Raw genomic sequence first — 22672 nt, forward strand, 5'->3', positions numbered from 1 at the left:
GGGGAGACCAAGAGATGAATACACTAAGCAGATTCAGAAGGATGTAGGTTGCAGTAGGTACTGGGAGATGAAGAAGCTTGCACAGGATAGAGTAGCATGGAGAGCTGCATCAAACCAGTCTCAGGACTGAAGACCACAACAACAACATATGTGATTTATTCCCTAGGCACCCTTTATAATCCATCGGTAAATAAAAATGGGATCCCTTTTCAATGGCTCAAATAGTGCCAATTGGCTTTTCAGAAGTTAAATTTGGTCCTCCAATTAGTGCCAAGCCATGCGACTTGCCAGACTCACTTGCTGTTGGCATTAGTAACAGATGCATCCCCACACAGCATTGGGGTCATTCTCTCTTATAAGTTAGAGAATGGCACCAGGAGGCCAACTGTGTTTATGTCAAAGATATTTGGTGTAGCTCAGGAACATTCTCGGATAAAACTGGAAACATTCGCCATCTTTGGTGTCCATAAATTTCACATTTTTGTAAGGTCACAAATTTAATCTTATCACTGACCATATACTGCTCTTATCACTTTTTGAATCTAAAGCAAAACTGCCAGAGCTGTCAGTGCATTGTCTTTGTCGATGGGCTCTCTGTTTATTGACTTGCACACAGATGTGCTCTCTCTCCTTCTGGCAGTTCCAGATCCTGAAATTGACCATGAGGAAACAGTTTGTTTTCCATTAGACAGATAACTATAGCCATCACTCAATGAGCTCCCTCCAAAAATGGCAAGTTTGGCAAGGTGTGGGGCGCCTTACAGAAGATGACAAGTGCTGGGTAGTAGTGCTGTTCTCCCGGCAATGTCAAGTGTTTCAGCTTATGCATAAATCCTACAGGGGGATTTCCAGGATGAAGCAACTGGAGCACCGTTACGTCTTCTGGTCTTGGATTGAGGACTATGATGCATGGATGGTGCAATACTTGTGCCTTTGCCAGACATACCAGCTGACTGCACCCTAATTGTTCCACTGTCACCAGTGGAGCTGCAGTACCAAGATCATATTGACTGTGCAGGCCCCATTTTGGGGGTCAATTGGTTAATTGTCCCAGACTCCTCCTTCAACATCCTATATGTTATACACCTCCAGTAGACAACAATGACAGTCTTGGTTGGAGCTCTGGAGTGAATCCTTGTGATAGAGGGTTCACCCCACACACGTGAGTGACAATGGTCCCAAAGTCACAGCGACTGATTTCAAAAGCTTTTGCACCTGCAAAACCACACCCCTTTTCCATCCAACCTCAAATGGGCTGACTGACAGGTCCGTGCAGCTCAGAGGCAAAAGCTAAGTAGCGTTCCTTCATGGGTTGCCACCGTCACAAGACACTTCTGGATCTCCTGTATCCACATCTGTGATACGAAGCTGGTGTAGCCATGCCATTACTTGCAGGTGCCCCAGTCTGCATATGCATGGACAGAGTCTGGATGGATCTGGGGGTATATGGCGGAACTGTGGGAGCTCCTGGTGATGTTCATGCCTACAACTTGTGGGAAGCTCTGTTGCCACCCTGGTCAGCATCTTCCTACATCAGGGCATCCACCATCACCACCACATTATAGCTCTCCCCAATCCTGGGTCACAGACAACAGCTGCCTGGTCCTTCCTCCCCATGAGCTATGGGACACATACCTGGATCTTGATCTGGCTTCCTTGACAGCTGAATCACCAGATCTGCAGCATCCCTCAGGAATGCCTCCACTTGCTAAATTCTCCAGTTCTATGCAAGAAGCTCCAGATCCAGCACCACTGTCATAGACAGACCGAGACATCTTCCAGGTTTCTGTCTTGGATTTACCCAGCTCCCGGCCTGCCTTCCCACATCATCCTTCCCTGCATAGGCCAGTCAATTAATGACCCTGAATGCCAGTTGAACTGAGAAGGGATTTAGTAATCTTACTGGACGTGTGTATGGAAAATGTGGACATATCGCTACACGTAACAATTCTCATGTCCAGCAAAGGTGCTTGTGGGGAAAACAGGCCAATAAAGTGAACTTCCATAGCAGGTAAATATAAGGCAGCCTGGATGGCAGTCTCTTCCTCATCTTCTGTTAACCAACTCATTACCTGTGAAATGTGACTGTCGTGACTGTTTACTGTGTGCTTATTGCTGCAAATTATGAACTTGTTGTTTCCTCCACCACTAGGCTTTATGTAACTTAGATTACTAAATGTGTGCTTATGGCTAAGTTGCACTTGAACTTTGACTTAATCAGGAACTGTCTCATATTTAATTTCTATTGTGGATCAGATGAATGTTTCATCAAGAACTGTTACTGTTAAATCCACAGACTAATAGACAATTTTAATTTCTTGTTACATAAGTTACTTGTATTCGATAAATGTGCTGGCTGTGAATTACTATACATGATTTATTCCCCAGGCAGCCTCTATAGTCAAACTAGTTAAATTATTATTATTATTTTTGAGCTTTTCCTCATTACAGAGGCTTATCTCCAACATAATAATTTACTTGAAAATTACAATACAAACAATAAACGTTCTTAAACTATACTCTCAAAATATTTCTCCAGGTGTTTCGATCTTGCGTGTCCTCTTCCTCTGCACCCATTCTCCTCATTGTGTGCTGTACATTTTGGAGCTAGGTGGTCACAGGTCGTCGTCTTCTTCTTCTCCCCTCCGGTTCCCACTCCAGTATAAATTTTGTTATTCTGGCTTCCTCCATTCGTCGTACATGCCCGTACCACTGTAATTTCTTCCTATCGATTACGTCATATATTCTTTCTTTTATTTCCATTCTCCTTATTACTTCGGTGTTCCTTATCTTTTCTTTCCTGGAGATTCTTGCCGATCTTCTCCAAAAGTCCATCTCTAGAGCTTGTAATTTACTAATGTGCTTCATGTTAATTGTCCAGGTCTCCATTCCATACAGAACCACACTCTCTAATATGGATTTGTATATTAATTTTTTAGTTCTGCTCATTACATTCCTGCTCCATAAGACTGAGTTAAGCATCCCAATGACCCTCCGTCCGCTATTAATTCTTTTATTGATTTCTAACTCTGATTTTCCCTCGATTTCTAAAAATGGATCCCAAATAACAGAAAGTGTTTATCTTTTTGATTTTCTTTCCTTCAATGTATAGCTCATCTGAATCATTAGTCAAGTATTCTGTTTTTTGGTAATTAATCTTCAAACCCCAAGTTTTGTATGCTACTGCTAGTTGATTGCACATATAGTTAGCATCCTCCCCATCTTGTGCTACAACTACTTGATCATCAGCAAATAATAAATGATGTAGGTACACTCCATCTCTTATTTCTAATCCCACACTATTACATTTACGAGACCATGTTCTAAGGCTAATATCTATATAGATTTTAAATAATGATGGTGACATGGGACAGCCCTGTAAAAGGCCTTTGCTTGTTCTAAATTTCTGTGAAAGTTTATTACCAACTTTAACTTGGCAAATGTTATCTTTATACATCTGCTGTATTATTTTAATCAAAGAAGGGTTTATGTTTGCCATATGTAGTGCTCTCCAAAATAATTTTCATGGAATAGTATCATACGCTTTTTCTAGATCTATGAAAATTAATCCTATATTTTTTGATTTTTCCCTATGTTTCTCCAAAATCTGTCGTAATGTGAAAATATGGTCTACACATGATCTCCCAGCCATGAATCCACATTGTTCTTCTTGGGTTCTAAAATTTTTTTCCAGTTTGTTTTTAATTACTTTCGCAAAAATTCTCATTAATGTGTTTGTAACACAAATTCCTCGATAGTTTGAACAAATTTTGCGATCCCCTTTCTTAAATATTGTATTAATGTAACCTAGCTTCATCTCGTTGGGTATTGAATCTCCATTTATCATTTTGTTGAAGAGCTGTGTTATCAGTTTCACAATTTTGTCACCACCATATTTCAGACACTCCAGATTGATATTGCTGGTCCCGGTGATTTACCATTCTTTCCTGTTCTCAACGCCTGAAGTACTTCACTTTCTAAAATCTGGATCTCATCATCTTCATGTCCTTTATCTTCCCCTGTTCCTTCTTCTAGATATTCTTCTCTGTCCTCATTTAATAATTTTTGGAAATACTCTTCCCATTCCTTTTGTGTTATCAGCTGGAGATTAGTTTTGCTTTTTGTATCCTGTCGAAGTCCTTTCAATACTGACCATACTTCTTTTGCTCTCCCAAATCCTAATTTGCTATTCACCTTGGCACATGTTCTTTCCCGTGCTTCATTTTTTGCCATCCTTATTTTTTTCATCACTTCATTCTTCTTTTCCTTGTATATTGACCTTGTTTCTTCTGATTTATCATTCAACCACTGAAGGAATGCATTTCGTTTTTCTCTAACGAGGACCTCTAGTTCCTCTGACCACCACTCTGCTGCACGGTTGTGGTTGCTAACTTTTTTACCCAACACCTCTGTTGCTATGATTTTCACATTAGCTTTTATATAGTCATATATTTTCTCTGTACTTCCTTCAAATGATTCAACCAGTTTCCTTTCCATCCTGGCCGCAAAAAGTGTTCTGATACTTTCGTCTTGTAGGCTGTCAATATTAAAAGGTAAACTTTCATCTTTCTCAGTCTGGCTCGTTTTATTTATGTTACTTGTATCACTCCTTGCATTCTTCCATGGCCAGAAAGACTTCATTTTAACTAGATAGTGGTCTGATCCACACTGGGCTCCTCTATAAGATCTGACGTCTACTGCCTTGAAACTGCTTGTTTGCCTAATGATAACACTGGTCAACACTCATTTTCTTGCCAAGGATATTTGAGTGGCTTTAGGATGGGTTAGTGGTGCTGAGGACGAATATAGCAACCATTTATGCAGTTTGGCTCTAGTTTTTGAGATAATGCATGATTTATTCAAAAAATTAGAAAAAATTGCTAATACTGAACTCGAGCGCTACAAAATACAATGAAAAAAGAAAATAATCTTTATAAATAGCTTCTATGAAAACCTGATAGGCATTTGTCCATGTATAAAACATAATTGAAAAGTTTCTCTATAAGTATATCATTTTCCGTCCATGACGAACCGCTTCCTGCACGCTTTCCTTTTATAGGTCTCTTCAGAACAGTCACGTTGCAGATTCCAGCAATAATCTGCCATCATATGCCTGTCCCATCTTCCTTTATATCTTTCCTCTATTCCTTTCATATCTTGATGGAACCGCTCTCCTTGTTCCTCACTGAAATCACCTAGATTACGAGGAAATCGATCCAAGTGGCTGTGAAGGAAGTGCAATTTTATGCTCATGTTAGCTCCTAAGTTTTGAAAGTTAGTGAGCATGTTTTTGACCAGTTCCTCGTAATTGGGAGCTTTTATGATTGCCCAAAAAACATTTTACAACAGCGACAAAACTGTTCCAGGCCGATGCTTCAGTGACAGTCATGACACTTGTAAAATTGGTATCGTTGATGAGCCTGCGAATTTGAGGACCATCAAATATTCCTGCCTTAAGTTTTTCACTACTGAGTCCAGGGAACGAATTGCAGATGTATGTGAAGCAATTACCATTTCTGTCTAAAGCTTTGGTGAATTGCTTCATTAGTCCTAACTTAATATGTAATGGTGGAAGAACAATCTTGTCCCTATTAACCAGAGGTTCATTAATGATGTTTGCTTCACCAACAGCCATATGTTCCCTTGGAGGCCATGTTTTCTGCTTCCAATGTTCGTGCTTTGCCCTACTATCCCACATGCAGATAAAACATGGGTGCTTTGTGTATCCACTTTGTTGTCCAAGCAAGAAGTTCACCATTTTCAAATCAACACAAATCAACCACTGGTGCTGCATATACTGAATTTTCTGCAGAACCATCTTGATGTTAGCATATGCTTCACAAAGTTTTGTTGAGTGGGCAATTGGAATAGATGCGTAACGATTGCCATTGTGTAGGAGAACACATTTTAAACTTCTAGTGGAACTGTCTATGAAGAGACGCCAGTCCTCTGGTCTATATTCCGGCAGCCCCAATTCAAGTAAAAGTCCAGGTATATTGCTGCAATACACTATAACCTCTTCTTGGTTGAAGTATGGAAGAAGGTTTTCTTCTCTCGTCCGGTAAGCTGTTATTTTAACACTTGGATGAAGACAGTTCTTTTCCTTAAGCCTGGATGCTAAGAGTTCTGATGCTTGCTTTGAAAGATTGAGTTCTCGTATCAAGTCACTGAGCTCCTTCTGGTCGAACTGCTGGGGTTGTGTCTCACGTCCTTCGTATTCCGAACCACTACTTGTACATTCCTCGCCGTGCACATCGTCATCTGATGATGTTAGCGTGGGTAATGTTGTGAAGGTTGGTACAGGAACATCGTTGCTGTGCACCACCGGTCTTCTTGCTGACTCCAAATCGGGATATTCCCACTTTCATTTTTTGAACCTATTAAAACCTTTCACATTAACAATGCAAAAATAGCAATCATCTGTATGGTTCTTCTGCTCTCGCCATACCATAGGCACTCCGAAGTTTAAGCTTTTCCTTTTTCGTTTTGTCCACTGCCGTAAGCACTCCACACAGCATTTACAAACTTTATGGGGTGCCCACGCCTTGTCTTGATCTCCAAGTTTAATTCCGAAAAATGCCAGATACGCTTCCTTCACAAAAGGAGTGATATTCTTCCTGTTCTTTTGAAGAACGTATTCACCACAAATGTAGCAGAACTCATCTGGATGGTTCACGCAAAGACGGCGTGAAGAACTCATGTTTTCCTAAAACAAAATTGCACAAATACTACATATTATGCAGAACTTTCTTGTATTTGCATGTCAATCACATCCAACAAACATCATTAATTGTTTTGTGTGAAATGAATACTCACCTCTTATTTGCTACGTCACGATGAAAAGGTTCTATCTCCTTGAAGCTGCACTGCACATGTGTGTGACTTTCGACCATCGCCATTTTTCTTGTTTACACTGAACGCTACCTATTGGCTGTTGCGGGGATTACCTCGGCCAACAAATGAATGTCGAGTACTGCCGAATTCAAATCTGCACAACCCTCAATATCTTCAACACACGCACCGCACAACAGGACTGAACACATGCTGACAGTGTGATGTTTGCATGATGTAATCCTCAACCACACAGATGCACTCCCTGAGCACAATTGTTTAATAAAGATAGTACAATATCACTAATTAAAAAACAGGTAGCAAATACATTACACCATATATGGACCCTGCAGTCGATATTATCCACATGAAACTCTCATTTCCACAAATAACCTATATCTCAAAAACCAGAGCCAATTTGGAAAAAGTACAAATATACTCGGAATGAGTATCATAACAATATCCCATTTTCGTTCAAACTTCCCTGGCAACAAAAAAAAAAAAAAAAATTATTTTGTAGAGCTGTGTAATATAATCTATTATAGAATGAAGTTCTTTGGTGTTCTGTTGTCAAGTATATTTATGAATGTCCTTATGTTTGAAAAATGTGTTGGTAATTTTTAGATCAAATTGTTCACAAATTGCAATAAATCGTTCCCCATTGTCATTATATTCGTCCTCTCCATGTTTTCCTACTATTCTACAAGATTCTCTAATTCCTACCCTTCCATTCAGATCTCCCATGATAATCAGTTCCTTTCTTCTTGGGATTTTTTCAATAGTCTCCCTGAGGGTGTCCCAAAATGTATCTTTCTCCTTATCTTTTGTGTCGTTCGTGGGTGCATATACGCCAATAATCACAACTTCCCTAGCAAATAATGTCATTTCAACAGTTATAATACGTTGATTGATGAATGTCCAATTTGTGATTCTTTCTTTCCATGATTTCTTTATCATAATGGAGACTCCTGCTTTGGCTCTTACTGCTTTTGATACCCCACTCCAGATATGTACATAATTATCCAGTTCTTCTTCTCCTTGGCCTTTCTTCTTTGTTTCAGAGAGTACGACAACATCCATGTTGAACATGTCAAGTTCTGCAGGGAGTAACCAGTTAAATCATTTCCATAAAAAGGAAGTCCCTTTTCAGTGGTCCAAATAGTGCCACTGGGCTTTTCAGAAGTTAAATTTTGCCCTCCAATTAGCACCCCATCACGTTTACTTTGTGATCCAAGACTTCCACCATAGCTGCCACTGTTGTCTGCTGGAGGTGGACAACATATAGGAAGTGCGAGGAGGTGTCCATGACAATAAGTGGGCATTATAACAGTCTTCCTGTCTCAAGTCTAGTGGACAATAAAACACTAATATGACCTACTCTTGAGTACTGCTCGAGCATTTGGGATCCCTATCAAGTCAGATTGAGGGAGGACATAGAAGCAATTCAGAGGTGGGCGCTAGATTTGTTACTGGTAGGTTTGATCATCACGCAAGTGTTACGGAAATGCTTCAGGAACTCGGGTGGGAGTCTCTGGAGGAAAGGAGGCGTTCTTTTCGTGAATTGCTACTGAGGAAATTTAGAGAACCAGCATTTGAGGCTGACTGCAGTACAATTTTACTGCTGCCAACTTATATTTCACGGAAAGACCACAAAGATAAGATAAGAGAGATTAGGGCTCGTACAGAGGCATATTTTTGGCAGTCATTTTTCCCTCGTTGTGTTTGTGAGTGGAACAAGGAGAGAAGATGCTAGTTGTGGTATGAGGTACCCTCTGCCACACACTGTATGGTGGATTGCGGAGTATGTATGTAGATGTAGAAGTACAGCTAACTTTCTCTTATTCTATATATCACCAACAATCATACAACAGAGTGAATTTGTTATTAAATCTGTTACCAGTTCAAATCATACAATGATAAATGTCACAAGGATGCAACCATTTCAGAACTGCTGAAACAACAATAATTGATTCTTTAGCAACTAGCACACAATAAAGAGCAACAAAAATGGGCACAGCAACCATAATGTCAGTACCAGCACCACTGCTGCCACCACCAATAGATAATGAAATAACTGGAGCCACCATCAATTGTCACTTTGACAACATGGCAGATTAGCAGCAGTGTTATCAGTGCAGCATACTTTTGCAGAGTTCTGTCTGGCAAGAATGGCTAACTCTTTTGCAGCATCTTTGTCTCAACATATTCAAGTTCACAAAGTATGTCATGATCATCAGTACTATGCCTTAATTCTACATTGGCAGGATCGGAAGAGTTTACATTATTGTCAAAGCTCTATCTTGAGAATGACAGAATGCCCACACCATTTGGTACACTTCATCATAAACTGTCTCAGCAATTTTCAAGAAATATTATTGTTTCAGCTCTATTATTTTTCTCTGAGGCTACAAATAGGCACATTAGTTGTACAGATAGTTGTTTGCAGAACTGTGTGACCTCACCAACTTCTGCCTGGAAAACTTCATTTGCAGATACTACTTACTGAAAGATGTTCTTATGCAGCGTATCCAAAATGAAGCCATCCTCAAGGAAGCAACAGGACATCCTACCTCAGCATTGGCTGAATCTTTGACTACAGCTGTAGTGGTGCCACCTGATATCACTATGGAAACTTATCTGATGTGATTTCACGCTCATTATTAGGAGCACCTCCTGACAGGAACATGACAGAATCTGGCATACAAGCTGACATAGGGGAGGTCGAGTCAGCTGTGATGTGATGTGTCGAATGTACAGCAAATGTGCTGCTGGTCTGAGTTAGGCACTAGTATCGTGGACCCTGTTTGTCTTAGGAGGAACTCTGATATGGTGTTGACTGAAATTTGCTTTGGAATATGCATGTATTTGCAAGTTATCTTGCACTATTTCTGAGGGATATAATGTACACAGGGTGAATCACTTAAACCTTGCACCACAAATATTGAGGAAATGAAAAGCGCATCTGTTGTGAGGTTTTCACAGAATGGATTGGTAGTCAGGAGCTAGTACAACCAATCAACGGATTTTAATAGTATTTAGAAAATGTATTTTTTGTGCAAACATATAATTTTTTAAACTTCCTAGCAGATTAAAACTGTGTGCCGGACTGAGACTCGAACTCGGGACCTTTGCCTTTCGCGGGCAAGTGCTCTGCGGGACGTGAGTCGTGCTTTGGTAGCTCAGTTGGCAGAGCACTTGCCCGCGAAAGGCAAATGTCCCGAGTTCGAGTCTCGGTCCGGCACAGTTTTAATCTGCCAGGAAGTTTCATATCAGTGCACACTCCGCTACAGAGTGAAAATCGCATTCTGGAAACATCCCCTAGGCTGTGGCTAAGCCATGTCTCTGCAATATCCTTTCTTTCAGGAGTGCTAGTTCTGCATGGTTCGCAGGAGAGCTTCTGTAAAGTTTGGAAGGTAGGAGACGAGGTACTGGCAGAAGTAAAGCTGTGAGAACAGGGCGTGAGTCGTGCTATGGTAGCTCAGTTGGCAGAGCACTTGCCCGCAAAAGGCAAAGGTCTCGAGTTCGAGTCTCGGTCCGGCACACAGTTTTAATCTGCCAGGAAGTTTCATATCAGCGCACACTCCGCTGCAGAGTGAAAATCTCATTCTGGAGATATAATTTTTTTAAATGGAATAAAGCCTATTGACATTAATAACATAAAAGCAGTGTGAATGAGAAGTCATCGGTGTTTGTTGCAGAATTTTAGAGTGAGTAGTTCATGAGAAACTGTATTTGGAAAAGTTCCCACACTGACACTTGTAAAATACCTGTGGTAGTACACCCTAAAGAACAGTACAAGTGCATACACTAGTTATGTGGATTCTGACCAGTAACAAGACAACTGACCATCACAAGTTGTGTTCAAAATCGCCACCAACAGCAGCAACACACGCTCCCTGTCTGGTACGGAAACATTGCTGCACACATGCTAGCATTTCAGTGAAGACGTCTGATAAGGCTACAAAAATAAGTTGTTGCATATCATTATGTGTAGTTGGTGTGTCCATGTAGACAGTGTCTTTGTTTTCCCCACAGCAAAAAGTCTACAGGTGCCAAACCCACAGAACATGCCAACCAATGTACAGCTCCTCTGCATCCAATCCAAGGATTTGGAAATAATTAGTGAAGACATGCTGTAGTACATCATGCACTTTGGACTGGACAGCCATCATGTTGGTACCACAGTTTCCTCCTAGTTTGCAGAGGAATGTCTTCTAGTATCCATGGAAGATGGTCTGTTAAGAGACTATGATACTTGTGCACATTCAATGTCCCATCTATGAAAAACGGGCCTGTGAGCTGATGGTTCACTATCCCATGCCCCATGTTATACTCTATGGATGTTGACACTGCACCTAATGAAGCCAACGGGGATGGTCAACAGACCAATAACGCATATTTCACCAGTTTACCTGGCCATGATTGGTAAATGTGGGTTCTTCACTAAACAAGCTACATGATACATCTGGAGCATCCTGTTTTAATGCCCATGTACAGAAGTTAACATGATTCTCATACTCATTTCAATGCAGTTGGAGAGAGATGTGATGGGAATGGAACCTATGTCAATGGGGAATGCGTAGGACACTTGCCTTGTGCGATTGTGCGGGAGCTAGTGTGGATCAATGGCAACAGCAGCAAGAGTATTAATTCCCCCCTCTTCTGTCATCACTTGTTTCCTTCTGTTACTAAGTCTAGGTGCCGCACAACCAATTTTACGGAACTGGTTGAAGAGGTTGATAAATAATTGTCAAGATGGTTGACGACCATTGGGATATTTTGCGGCATGTACCACACAGAATGCATTTCATTCTTCCTCCATCTCCATGCACCATTAGCATGCCGGCTTTTTCTGCATTGGTAAATCCCATTATGACCTACTACTTCGACTGTCACGCTCTAACTGACTACTATGTTGCAAATGTAATCAAGGAACACACTAGCACACTGTAAGCAAATATAACAATATTGTACCTAGCAATTATGCAGGTTGAGTGGCACAAATAAGTGTTGGTGTGCAAACTTTTCAAAATACAATATCTTGTAAGTGACTCATACTAGAACCCTGCAACAAACACTATTGACATTCTAATTTACCTTACTTTGATTTTCTTAATGTCAAGAGGCATTGTTCCATTTAAAAAACATGTATGTTTGCACAAGAAATAAGCTTTTTAAGAATTATTACAATCTATTTATTGGCTAATAATACAAACCCCTGACTACCAATTCATTCTGTGAAAACCACGCATCAATAGCACTTTCCATTCCCACAATATTTGTGGTGCAAGTTTTAGGTGATTCACCCTGTACATCTCTTGTAAATAAATTGGCATGAGTTATCCACTAGCTTGTGTGTAACTCGCCTTTTACAAAAATAGTAAATAAACTTAAAGCCACTTTCTAGGCTGCCATAAAACTAGGAAGAGTTCAGGAATTGAAGTACTCTATACAAGTGAGAGCCTGTGGCAAAATCAAGAACACCCAATAGCCATTTGCACAGGGGAGTGGGAGATTTCATTTCCTGGATGAAGTATTGGATGGCAGCACATATAGCAACATTAAGAAGGAAGCAGCAGATTACAGGAAATGGAGACACACAAAGGATGTGCTAAAACAACACAAAACTGATGCTGATTAGCATTAAATCATTTACAACTGCCATTTGATGCAAAGTTGCCTAAACAGCCCAAATCATAACGCTTCCCATGCATTTTGCACCAAACAACAGCGTCGTCTTGTATCTATTTTCTTAGGGGCATGATAGAGAGAAAGTTACTCATGTGGCACCAAACCAATGGAAGCGAATGTGGTTGACAGCACAAACACTGTTATCCAACTAGAAGTATTCACATCCCCTTCCGTATTCAGGGGAAGTGACTGGTTTTCCATATGGATACTGGAGCCACCACTTCATTGATATACATCTCACCAGTTACAAAAATTAGACTGCCAGTAACTGCAGTCAGGCCATTGTTGTTTATTAATAGAACCTGTTATATAGGCATGCTGTTCCTATTTTGTGTTAAAGTTTTTCCTGTTTACTCCATTTTTATTTATTTACTGTGCAATTTTTTACTTTTTCATTGCATTACCACCACTCTGTCAAAGATGTTACTTACTGCATGTTTCTGCTTCAGTCTAGACATGTTACTTTTCTTCCAATGATGTTTGCAAACATTGTAACTTCTTTGGTAACAATACTCAGTAAATGTCTGGAGATGGCCTTGTAAGCCGAAAAACAGGCAACAAAAATAAAAGTAATGTTGTACAACAAAAGCAAACTGGTGCTTTTCATTTATTAGGCCTAGTTTTCCTCTTGGTTTATGACAAATACGAGACCCAGGGCACAATAATTTTTAATGTAAACATGGGGGTACTGCAGATTGGACAGTAGAAACTGAATAAAAATAATTTTACAATAGAACGGTGTGTGTGTTCTACTCCCATCAAGGTCACTTGTCTGTAAAAGTATGCATTTGTGTACAATTTATATTTGAGGGTTAATGAATCTAAAGACTATTAAAGTAGAATTTACTGATGTAAATGCCATGCAACAGACAATGATGACCAACAGGCTCACATGAGCCATCAAAGAAATATACAGTACTTACAGAGATGTAATAGAAGTTACTATGTTGTACAATCTTTCCTTATTCTTCAGAAACGAGCACACAGTGTCAGTGTAGTTCTTAAACACAGGAGGAGGGAACAGCTTGTGATGAAGATCTAGGTAAAGTAACAACTGTAGCTTTTTGATAATTGGATGACTAAAGCTTTGGTACACTGAAAATGATGTGGCACATCCACGTTGCCTAACAAGGGTGCCTACTGTTGCATTTAAATGTGAATTAACTGAAAATCTATGTTTGAATTTTGATGATGAATAAGGGGAAAATGTATGACAACACAACAGCTTCTACTTTGACAAATATGACTTTCTAATGCTATATGCATTAACATACAGTGTTTCAAGCAAATATCGAGCTTTTGCCAAACAGTACCAAATTTATGGCTTATGAATCTCCTTGTCATGATTGTCTATTACGAGGTATTTGTTGTTCAGTGACTTTTGCCTTGGAGTGTTTACATTTGTTGCCCTCTGAACATTAATTGCGTAAAAATTCAAAGTTTTAAGATGTATGGCCTTAACAGGTGGTAAAAGAACATATCTGTATTTTAAAATCGTTTCTATTCAGTTTTATACTGTCAAGTTGGAGTGCTTTCCTTGTAATTACAGACGGATGGGCTTCAACCACAGGTGAGTTATGTGTTTGCTTACATTTGGTATTTCATCTACAACTGTAAAACAATTGAACAATGGAAAATACATTATGGAATATAACAATATTATGAAAAGGATACTTGCTACTCACCATATAGTGGAGATGCTGAGTAGCAGATAAGCACAACAAAAGACAGTCAAAAAATAAGCTTTTAGCCGACAAGACCTTTGTCAAAAATAGACAACAACAACAACAACAACACACACACACACAAACCACTGTGTATGTGTATGTGTGTGTGTGTGTGTGTGTGTGTGTGACAAACACCTTGTTGGCTGAAAGCTTATTTTGCGACAGTCTTTTTGTTTGTCTATCTGCGACTCAGCATCTTCGCTGTATGGTGAGTAGCAGCTATCCTTTTCATTACATAGTTCCTGTGTTTCACCAAAAAAAAATCTAGGCATGTCCCCCTACCCCCCTCCACCTCCTTCTCCCAGATTGCTTCACTCAAATGGTGTTGAACTTGTAACTAATATTCCTTACTGATTGTTCGACTTTGTGACAAGAACTTTTGTACACTACATCATTAAAACTGAATAACACAGTGAGTATAATCTGAATAACACAGTGAGTATAATCTGAATAACACAGTGAGTATAATCTGAATATCACTCCTGGCACTCAAGAATGGGATGATTTTACCTTAGTTTTGGCATAACATCTGTAAGCTCATGTTTCATCTGTTACAATGTGTTTCAGTTGTTCTGCATTGTTGTCGAGTTCGACCTAGTGGCTTCTGATCAACTTCCATATGCTTCCATTTTTGTTCTAACTTCAACAGTTTTGTGATCAATTGTGCTGGATCATGTTTCACACTATTAAAAAAATAAAAAATAAAAAAAAAATAAAAAATCATGGCATGAGCCAGCTGTTATGCCGTAATCAGCAACTTCTCTTACTGTGTGGTCTGGCAATTGTTTGAAGTATTTTCTTTCTGTTTTTCCATGATTTCGCCAGTTGATGATGTCCTGGGGCATCCAGGGTGACTGTCACCTTCAACACCTTCATGGTTTTCTTCGAAATGGTGCACCACTCAAAACTCCTTTTCATCATAACAGATTCACCAACAACAATATTTAATGTTTCTAAGACTTTTCTGCACTTTATACTGTTCTTATAGCAAAATATAATACCAATTTTCTCATCAAGTTTTTTACAAATTAATCACTGATACTGTGAAAGCCTCCATAATCTTTTTGACAGGTGACAACAGGCTGCAATTTGATATGCCTCATACTGCACCAATTATTTTCCGGCACGTTTATTGCAATGGTAGGACCAGGAAGGAAGTGGTAAAGTGCTGGGCCAAAATTAGGTTCACCAATACAATAACAAAATTGTACAAATTGGTCTAATACAGCATATGAAATTACAGATTCCTGTCATTTTTTGAACATATTTTGTATTTATTCTCTGTTTCTACTGATGATATACTAAGCAGCCCATGTTGAAGAGGCAAAAATATGAAGACAGTCACTGTAAAATATTTAATACATTTCCAAAACTGGAAACTTCAGAATGGATAATAGACTGCTACTCACCATATCACTGACCAACAAACAGGCACATTAAAACACACACACACACACACACACACACACACACACACACACACACACACACACCTGGGAGGGGTGGGTGAGTGGGTGGTCGTGTGTGTGCATTTAAATGTGCCTATCTGCTATTCGACAGCTCCTCTATATGGTGGGTAGTAATCTCTCCTGTCTCATATTGTTAATACATTCCCAGAAATTTAGTGGTGCATTGTTCTGATGTTAAGTTCTTCATATACAATACTTCCATTTACAGATAATTGCTGCATTCTATTTTCTAGACACCATCTGTTCTTAATAATCCTGTATAACTCTGTCTTGCACAATTTTCCAAGACTTGCATAATGTACTTTAAACAGCTGTAGGAAAAATGGTAATGATGTTACAGGAAAATAAAATATGTGTTTGTCAAATTAAATACATTTATTAAATACATGTTTAGCAGTGTTTCATAAATACTTATCATTTGTTGTTAACGAAGATTGATTCATCAAAGGAAATATATATCAGGAACTATTTTTGACAGTCTTTGTTTGCAGTATTGTCTGAAACAATAACAGCCTGATCTGAAGGCCGGAGAGCATACATTTTAACCTGATAAAGAGCTTGTGGGAAATTTTTTTGCTTGCGTTGTCTGACACAGCGGAGGCCTGACTGATTAAGCAACTGCAGTAGCAATTGTTCTGGTCTCGTGACTGAGGAATCCTGTTCATCAACATCAACAGAATTGCTGGACGCAAGATTTTCTTTCACGACTATTATTCCATTTTTTTTCAATCCATTTCTAAAAGAGAACACACATAAGGTGATATGCACAAACATTAAAACAAAAGATACGACAATACATGTTTTTCAAAAATAATAACAATAATTTTATTGCATTATCATATGAATCAAACAAGTGATCTTTTAAATTCTTTTTTGAAATTTTTACTACTTGATGGAATTGGTGGCTTATTAGGCATTTCTTAGACTTAATAGAACAATCACAAAATGTAACATTCATGATCAGTAAATAATATTCATAGTACATTCCAAAAGTAATACTTTAAAAAGCAAGTCATATTAAGGTAAGAGGCTGTGGTGGTCTAACAAGTAGAGTGGTAGATTCCAGCCTTGGAGATCACAATTAGAAGCAGGGATTTTTCCTTGTGCCAGTCCCTCCAGGACTGTCCCAGGTCCACCCAGTCTGCTATCAAATTGAGTACCAAGGATATTTCCCTGGGAAAAAGCTCAGCACCCTCCCGCACCTCGTGCCACTGCAAACAAAAGGTTGCACTCTACCTGCAATTATACCAGAAGCCCAATCACGGGTGAGCAGCATGGACTTTTCATAGTAAAGTTCCAGAACCACAAGTTTCTTATTTCAGATTCTGAAAAGCAGAGATTATAGGCAGGAAGGAGATACTAAAGAAAAAACTGACTGGAACAGTTGCTCAACAGATTGCTGACATGCATAAAGATGTGAATCACAAGAGAATAAAGAATACCCTGTAGTTACTACAAGTGATTATCCAATTTTAGGCCCATAAGTAAAGAAATATGTAGCCAGAAAGAAAAGTTTTTACTTCAGTGTCCCAAACACAATGAAAGCAGTTTGTTGTTTGTTGTGGTCCTCAGTTCAGAAGTCTGGTCTTCAGTACAGAGACTGGTTTGATGCAGCCCTCCATACTACTCTATCCTGCACAAGCTCCTTTATCTCCAAGTAACTACTGCAACCTACATCCTTCTGAACCTGCTTAGTGTATTCATCTCTTGGTCTCTGTCTATGATTTTTATCCTCCATGCTGTCCTCCAATACTAAACAGATGATCCCTTGATGCACCAGAACATGTCCTACCAACCGATCCCTTCTTATAGTCAAATTGTGCCACAAATTCCTCTTCTCTCCAATTCTATTCAGTACCTCTTCATTAGTTATGTGATCTACCCATTTAATCTTCAGGAGTCTTCTGTAGCACCACATTCTGAAAGCTTCTATTCTCTTCTTCAGAAACACTTTTCTTGCCGTTGCCAGTCTACATTTTATATCCTCTTTACTTTGACCATCATCAGTTATTTTGCTCCCCAAATAGCAAAACTCATCTACTACTTTAAGTGTTTCATTTCCTAATCTAATTCCCTCAGCATCACCTGATTTAATTCGACACATTCCATTATCCTCATTTTGCTTTTGTTGATGTTCATCTTACATCCCCCTTTCAATACACTATCCATTCCATTCAGCTGCTCTTCCAGGTCCTTTGCTGTCTCTGACAGAATTACAATGTCATCGGCAAGCCTCACAGTTTTTATTTCTTCTCCATGGATTTTAATTCCTACTCCATTTTTTTCTTTTGTTTCCTTATAACTGCTGTCTGGTTTCTGTGCAAATTGTAAATAGCCTTTGGCTCCCTGTATTTGACCCCTGCCACCTTCAGAATTTGAAAGATAGTATTCCAGGCAACAATTTCAAAACCTTTCCCTATGTCTACAAATGCTAGAAATGTAAGTTTGCCTTTCCTTAAACTGATCCTCCCCAAGGTTGGCTTCTACCAGTTTTTCCATTTATCTGTAAAGAATTCATGTTAGTATTTTGCAGCTGTAACTTATTAAACTGATAGTTCGGTAATTTCACACCTGTCAACACCTGTTTTCTTTGGGATTGGAATTATTACATTCTTCTTGAAGTCTGAGGGTATTTTGCCTGTCTCATACATCTTGCTTACCAGATGGTAGAGTTTTGTCAGGGCTGGCTTTCTCAAGGCTATCAGTAGTTCTAATGAGTCCATATAATTTCTACCTTCCATGCTAATGGTAACACTGTAAAAAATGAAATCTACCTGTGTGACACTGAGCTAATATTTTCGTTGTTTTATTGTGGTTGGCCATTTAGCAATGGATGTACCAGATTAAACTGTTAAAGAATTGGTGGGTGTGTAATTGAAGAATAAAGAAGACAGTGTACAAGATTTTCCCAAGCTTCATCTAGAAATCCCCGAGGACAGATCATACTGTCATTTCATAGCCACATTTTCAAGTCCAAATCCAAAAGCAAAGTAATCAATGAAATATGACACTTAGAACAGAAATCACATTTATTATGAACACCAATGTACAGACAGAACAGAATTGAACTCTTGGATAGGGAGTGCATTATTTATACAAGCATCAAATATACCAGAATGTTGGTATTATGCAGCCATCGAATACACAAACATAAGGTATTTCGAGATCCTTCCAGAAATGGTAAATACTAAATAATAAATAACTGCTGGTAGTTGGCTTTGAATGCTACCTACGGTACGCCAACCAGTGGCTATGCCACACTGCATGCACCACATCTCTTGGCACTGCTTCCTCTCCTGGAGAAATAACAATCCGCTATTTCTGAAGTTCTCATTGGAACTGACTACAGCACCCTGGATCTAGATCTTGTCAATGGTCCTCTGTATGGTGGCACTGGCAGATCCTCACATTCCGATAGTGTTGTTATCTCTTCTTTAATATGATGAGCATCCAAAGTAGCCCCTTCTGTAGAAGCTTCGCAATTGTTGAGTGTGTCTTCAGTTTCCTTGAACCCCCTATCACCATCCTGCGCCTTTGGTCTGCATCAGGGCTTCATATGTAGACATGGATCACATGCCTGTGCTTTTATCTTTTTTATGAAGGGCCATAATACTTGACTTAATATGCGACACTGAACAAGTGATGAACAATACAATATCACCAAGAGAAGTCTTTAGTAGGTTTTCTCATAGTCCAACTTCCTGTGCAGGCATAAAAATACACAACAGTGGTGGTTGACGTTATACTGCCCACAGTCTTCCTTTTGAGCATCCGGGGTCTGTATGTGAACCAGCTGCCTTGTTTCTTGGGTTCTCATGATGAGATGTTTCATATAGTCATACTGAATATCATCCAGCTGAAACAGAAGCAGTGTACCTATTGTCATTTTGGTCTCACAACTGTGGGTCATAAAAACTGATTTGAAGCCTGCAAGTGTCTAGCTTCACTGCATTGTATGTGAATGTCAGGATGGCAGAACAGCATCCCCTCTCTCTTCAACATCAGTGTACATCAAGAGCACATCTCCCAATGTCTTATTAAAGTGCTCTACGAGGTCATTTGTCTGTGGATAGTAGACAGCTGTCGTCCTGTGGGTGATGTCACAATGTGAAATTATTTCAAATGGAAAACTTTTATGTGATTACAGGTCATTACACAGAATGCTCTGTGCTTCAAAATGATGTCTTCTACATGGTACTTCACAATTTCTGCAACATCAGCAATCAACATAACTTTGATGACAGCACAGCAGGTGCAGTAGTCAGTGCAAACTATTATCCACTGATTTCCCTTTGTCAACTTCAGGAACCTTCCCAGAGGTCATTTCCAATTTGGTGGAACAATGCTGCTGCAGCCAGAATTGGTACCAAATGCCCCCAAGGTAACTATGGCATGTGCTTCCATCATTGGTATCTCTTATAGTAGCTCACATGATGTCTAATGCATTGACAGAGACCTGGCCAGTGATACCTGCATCTGATTCTGTCCCAGCTGACCAGATGTTATAGCATCATGGAAATAGTTCAAAATAGCTAGCCATAGAAGAACTGGGATGACGAGCAACCATTTCTGTCCCAATGGGAGCTGGGATGAGAAGCAACTATTTCTGCCCCAATGGCTGCTGGATGATGAGCAACCATTTAAACCCCTTTTATGGTTTTCAGCAATGTTGGAGATTTCCTCTGTTTAGCAGCAATGCCATTTAATGCAGTGATGACTGAGATTTCATCCATGCTGCTGTGCTCCAACAAAGGTTTCCTTGGGAGGCTGCCAGTGTCCTTGTGTTCATATTTTCTTTTGTATACCACAGTGATGTGATACTTCTGAAGCCGTTTTTAGTGCCCACCCTGCCAGTCAACTTGATCAATCTTTCAGATCAGTCAACCAGCATAGAGAAGATGGGCTGTCACAATGATGAATGCTTTGTCAAATAAATATGGCCAGAACCTGTTGGTGGCCCAAACAACTGGAAGGTGCTCTTCCTCGGTTTTAGAATAGTTCATATTGAACCTGAAGAGTACTCTGGAGGCATAAGCTGTTATGTTTTTAGCACCTTCCTGAACTGCAACTATTCTATAACCACTACTGCCATCGTGAAGTTGTGTGTTGGCATTTTCACCACACAATGCTGGACTGGAGAAGATGTTAGCACCTTGTTCCAGGAAAATTTGGTGTCTGCCTGCAGTAGTTCTTGCAATGGATCTGCCATGGTACAGAATTCCTTTACAAATTGCTGGTGGTATGAACACATTAAAAGGAAACTTCTCAATCATGAATGTGCTGAGGAGTCAGGAAATCCATGACTGCTCTTATTTTCTCTGAATCGGGATGGACTCCACTGCCATTCACTAGATATCCCAAGATTTCTATTTCTTGGGCAGCAAAGAGGCACTTTTTTGGATTTGGGCATGGGTGTACTGTCTGAAGGCACTACAATATTCTCGTTAAGTGGCTTAATTGTTCTTTAAATGTTTTCAAAAAAATGAAAATGTCATCCAGATAGCAAAGACAAGTTGTCCACTCAAGGTGACAAAACAGGTTTCCATCAAACATTCTAAAGGGTCTGCAGTATCACACAGTCCAAATGGCCATAAATTTAAACTCATAGAGTCTGTTGGAGTCATCAAGGCAGTCTTTCCTGGTCAGCCCTGTCAACCTCGATATGCCAGTAGTTTTTCTGCATGTGCATAGTGGAGAAATATTTTGCTCTATTCAAGCAGTCTAAGATATCATCAATGAGCCACAATGGGTAGACATATTTTTTCATGACTTTGCACCATTGTCAGTTGTTGTTGCTGTTGTGGTCTTCAGTCCTCAGACTGATTTGATGCAGCTCTCCATGCTACTCTATCCTGTGCAAGCTGCTTCATCTCCCAGTACGTACTGCAGCCTACATCCTTCTGACTCTGCTTAGTGTATTCATCTCTTGGTCTCCCTCTAATGACTTTTACCCTCCATGCTGCTCTCCAATACTAAATTGGTGATCCCTTGATGCCTCAGAACATGTCCTACCAAACGAACCCTTCTTCTAATCATGTTGTGCCAAAAACTCCTCTTCTCCCCAATTCTATTCAATACCTTCTCGTTAGTTATGTGATCTACCCATCTAATCTTCAGCATTCTTCTGTAGCACCACATTCCGAAAGCTTCTATTCTCTTCTTGTCCAAACTATTTATCGTCCATGTTTCACTTCCATACATGGCTACACTCCACACAAATACTTTCAGAAACGACTTCCTGACACTTAAATCTATACTCGATGTTAACAAATTTCTCTTCTTCAGAAACGCTTTCCTTGCCGTTGCCAGTCTACATTTTATATCCGCTCTACTTCGACCATCATCAATTATTTTGCTCTCCAAATAGAAAAACTCCTTTACTACTTTAAGTGTCTCATTTCCTAATCTAATTCCCTCAGTGTCACCCGACTTAACTCGACTACATTCCATTATCCCCGTTTTGCTTTTGTTGATGTTCATCTTATATCCTCCTTTCAAGACACTGTCCATTGCGTTCAACTGCTCTTCCAAGTCCTTTGCTGTCTCTGACAGAATTACGTCATCAGCGAACCTTAAAGTTTTTATTTCTTCTCCATGGATTTTAATACTTACTCCGAATTTTTCTTTTGTTTCCTTTACTGCTTGCTCAATATACAGATTGAATAACATCGGGGAGAGGCTACAACCCTGTTTCACTCCCTTCCCAACCACTGCTTCCCTTTCATGCCCCTCGACTCTTATAACTGCCATCTGGTTTCTGTACAAATTGTAAATAGCCTTACGTTCCATGTATTTTACCCCTGCCACCTTCAGAATTTGAAAGAGAGTATTCCAGTCAACACTGTCAAAAGCTTTCTCTAAGTCTACAAATGCTAGAAACGTAGGTTTGCCTTTTCTTAATCTAGCATTGGTAGTATAGATGCAGACATGCAACTGCTGTCCTCCTCCTCCACA

At 39.6% G+C, this 22672-nt stretch overlaps 1 protein-coding gene across 1 annotated transcript in view; it reads right to left on the reverse strand.

Annotated features, from left to right (window-relative positions):
• Nucleotides 1-16074: 16074 nt before the first annotated feature.
• Nucleotides 16075-22672, reverse strand: part of LOC126262205 (N-terminal Xaa-Pro-Lys N-methyltransferase 1) — an 84219-nt gene continuing 77621 nt past the window's right edge. Inside the window, exon 5 of the mRNA XM_049958625.1 lies at nucleotides 16075-16454. Coding sequence (XP_049814582.1) covers nucleotides 16184-16454 — 271 coding nt within the window. The 3' untranslated portion in view covers nucleotides 16075-16183. The remainder of the gene's footprint in view (nucleotides 16455-22672) is intronic.

The sequence above is a fragment of the Schistocerca nitens genome, chromosome 6, assembly GCF_023898315.1.
Source record: "Schistocerca nitens isolate TAMUIC-IGC-003100 chromosome 6, iqSchNite1.1, whole genome shotgun sequence".
Taxonomy (NCBI): domain Eukaryota; kingdom Metazoa; phylum Arthropoda; class Insecta; order Orthoptera; family Acrididae; genus Schistocerca; species Schistocerca nitens.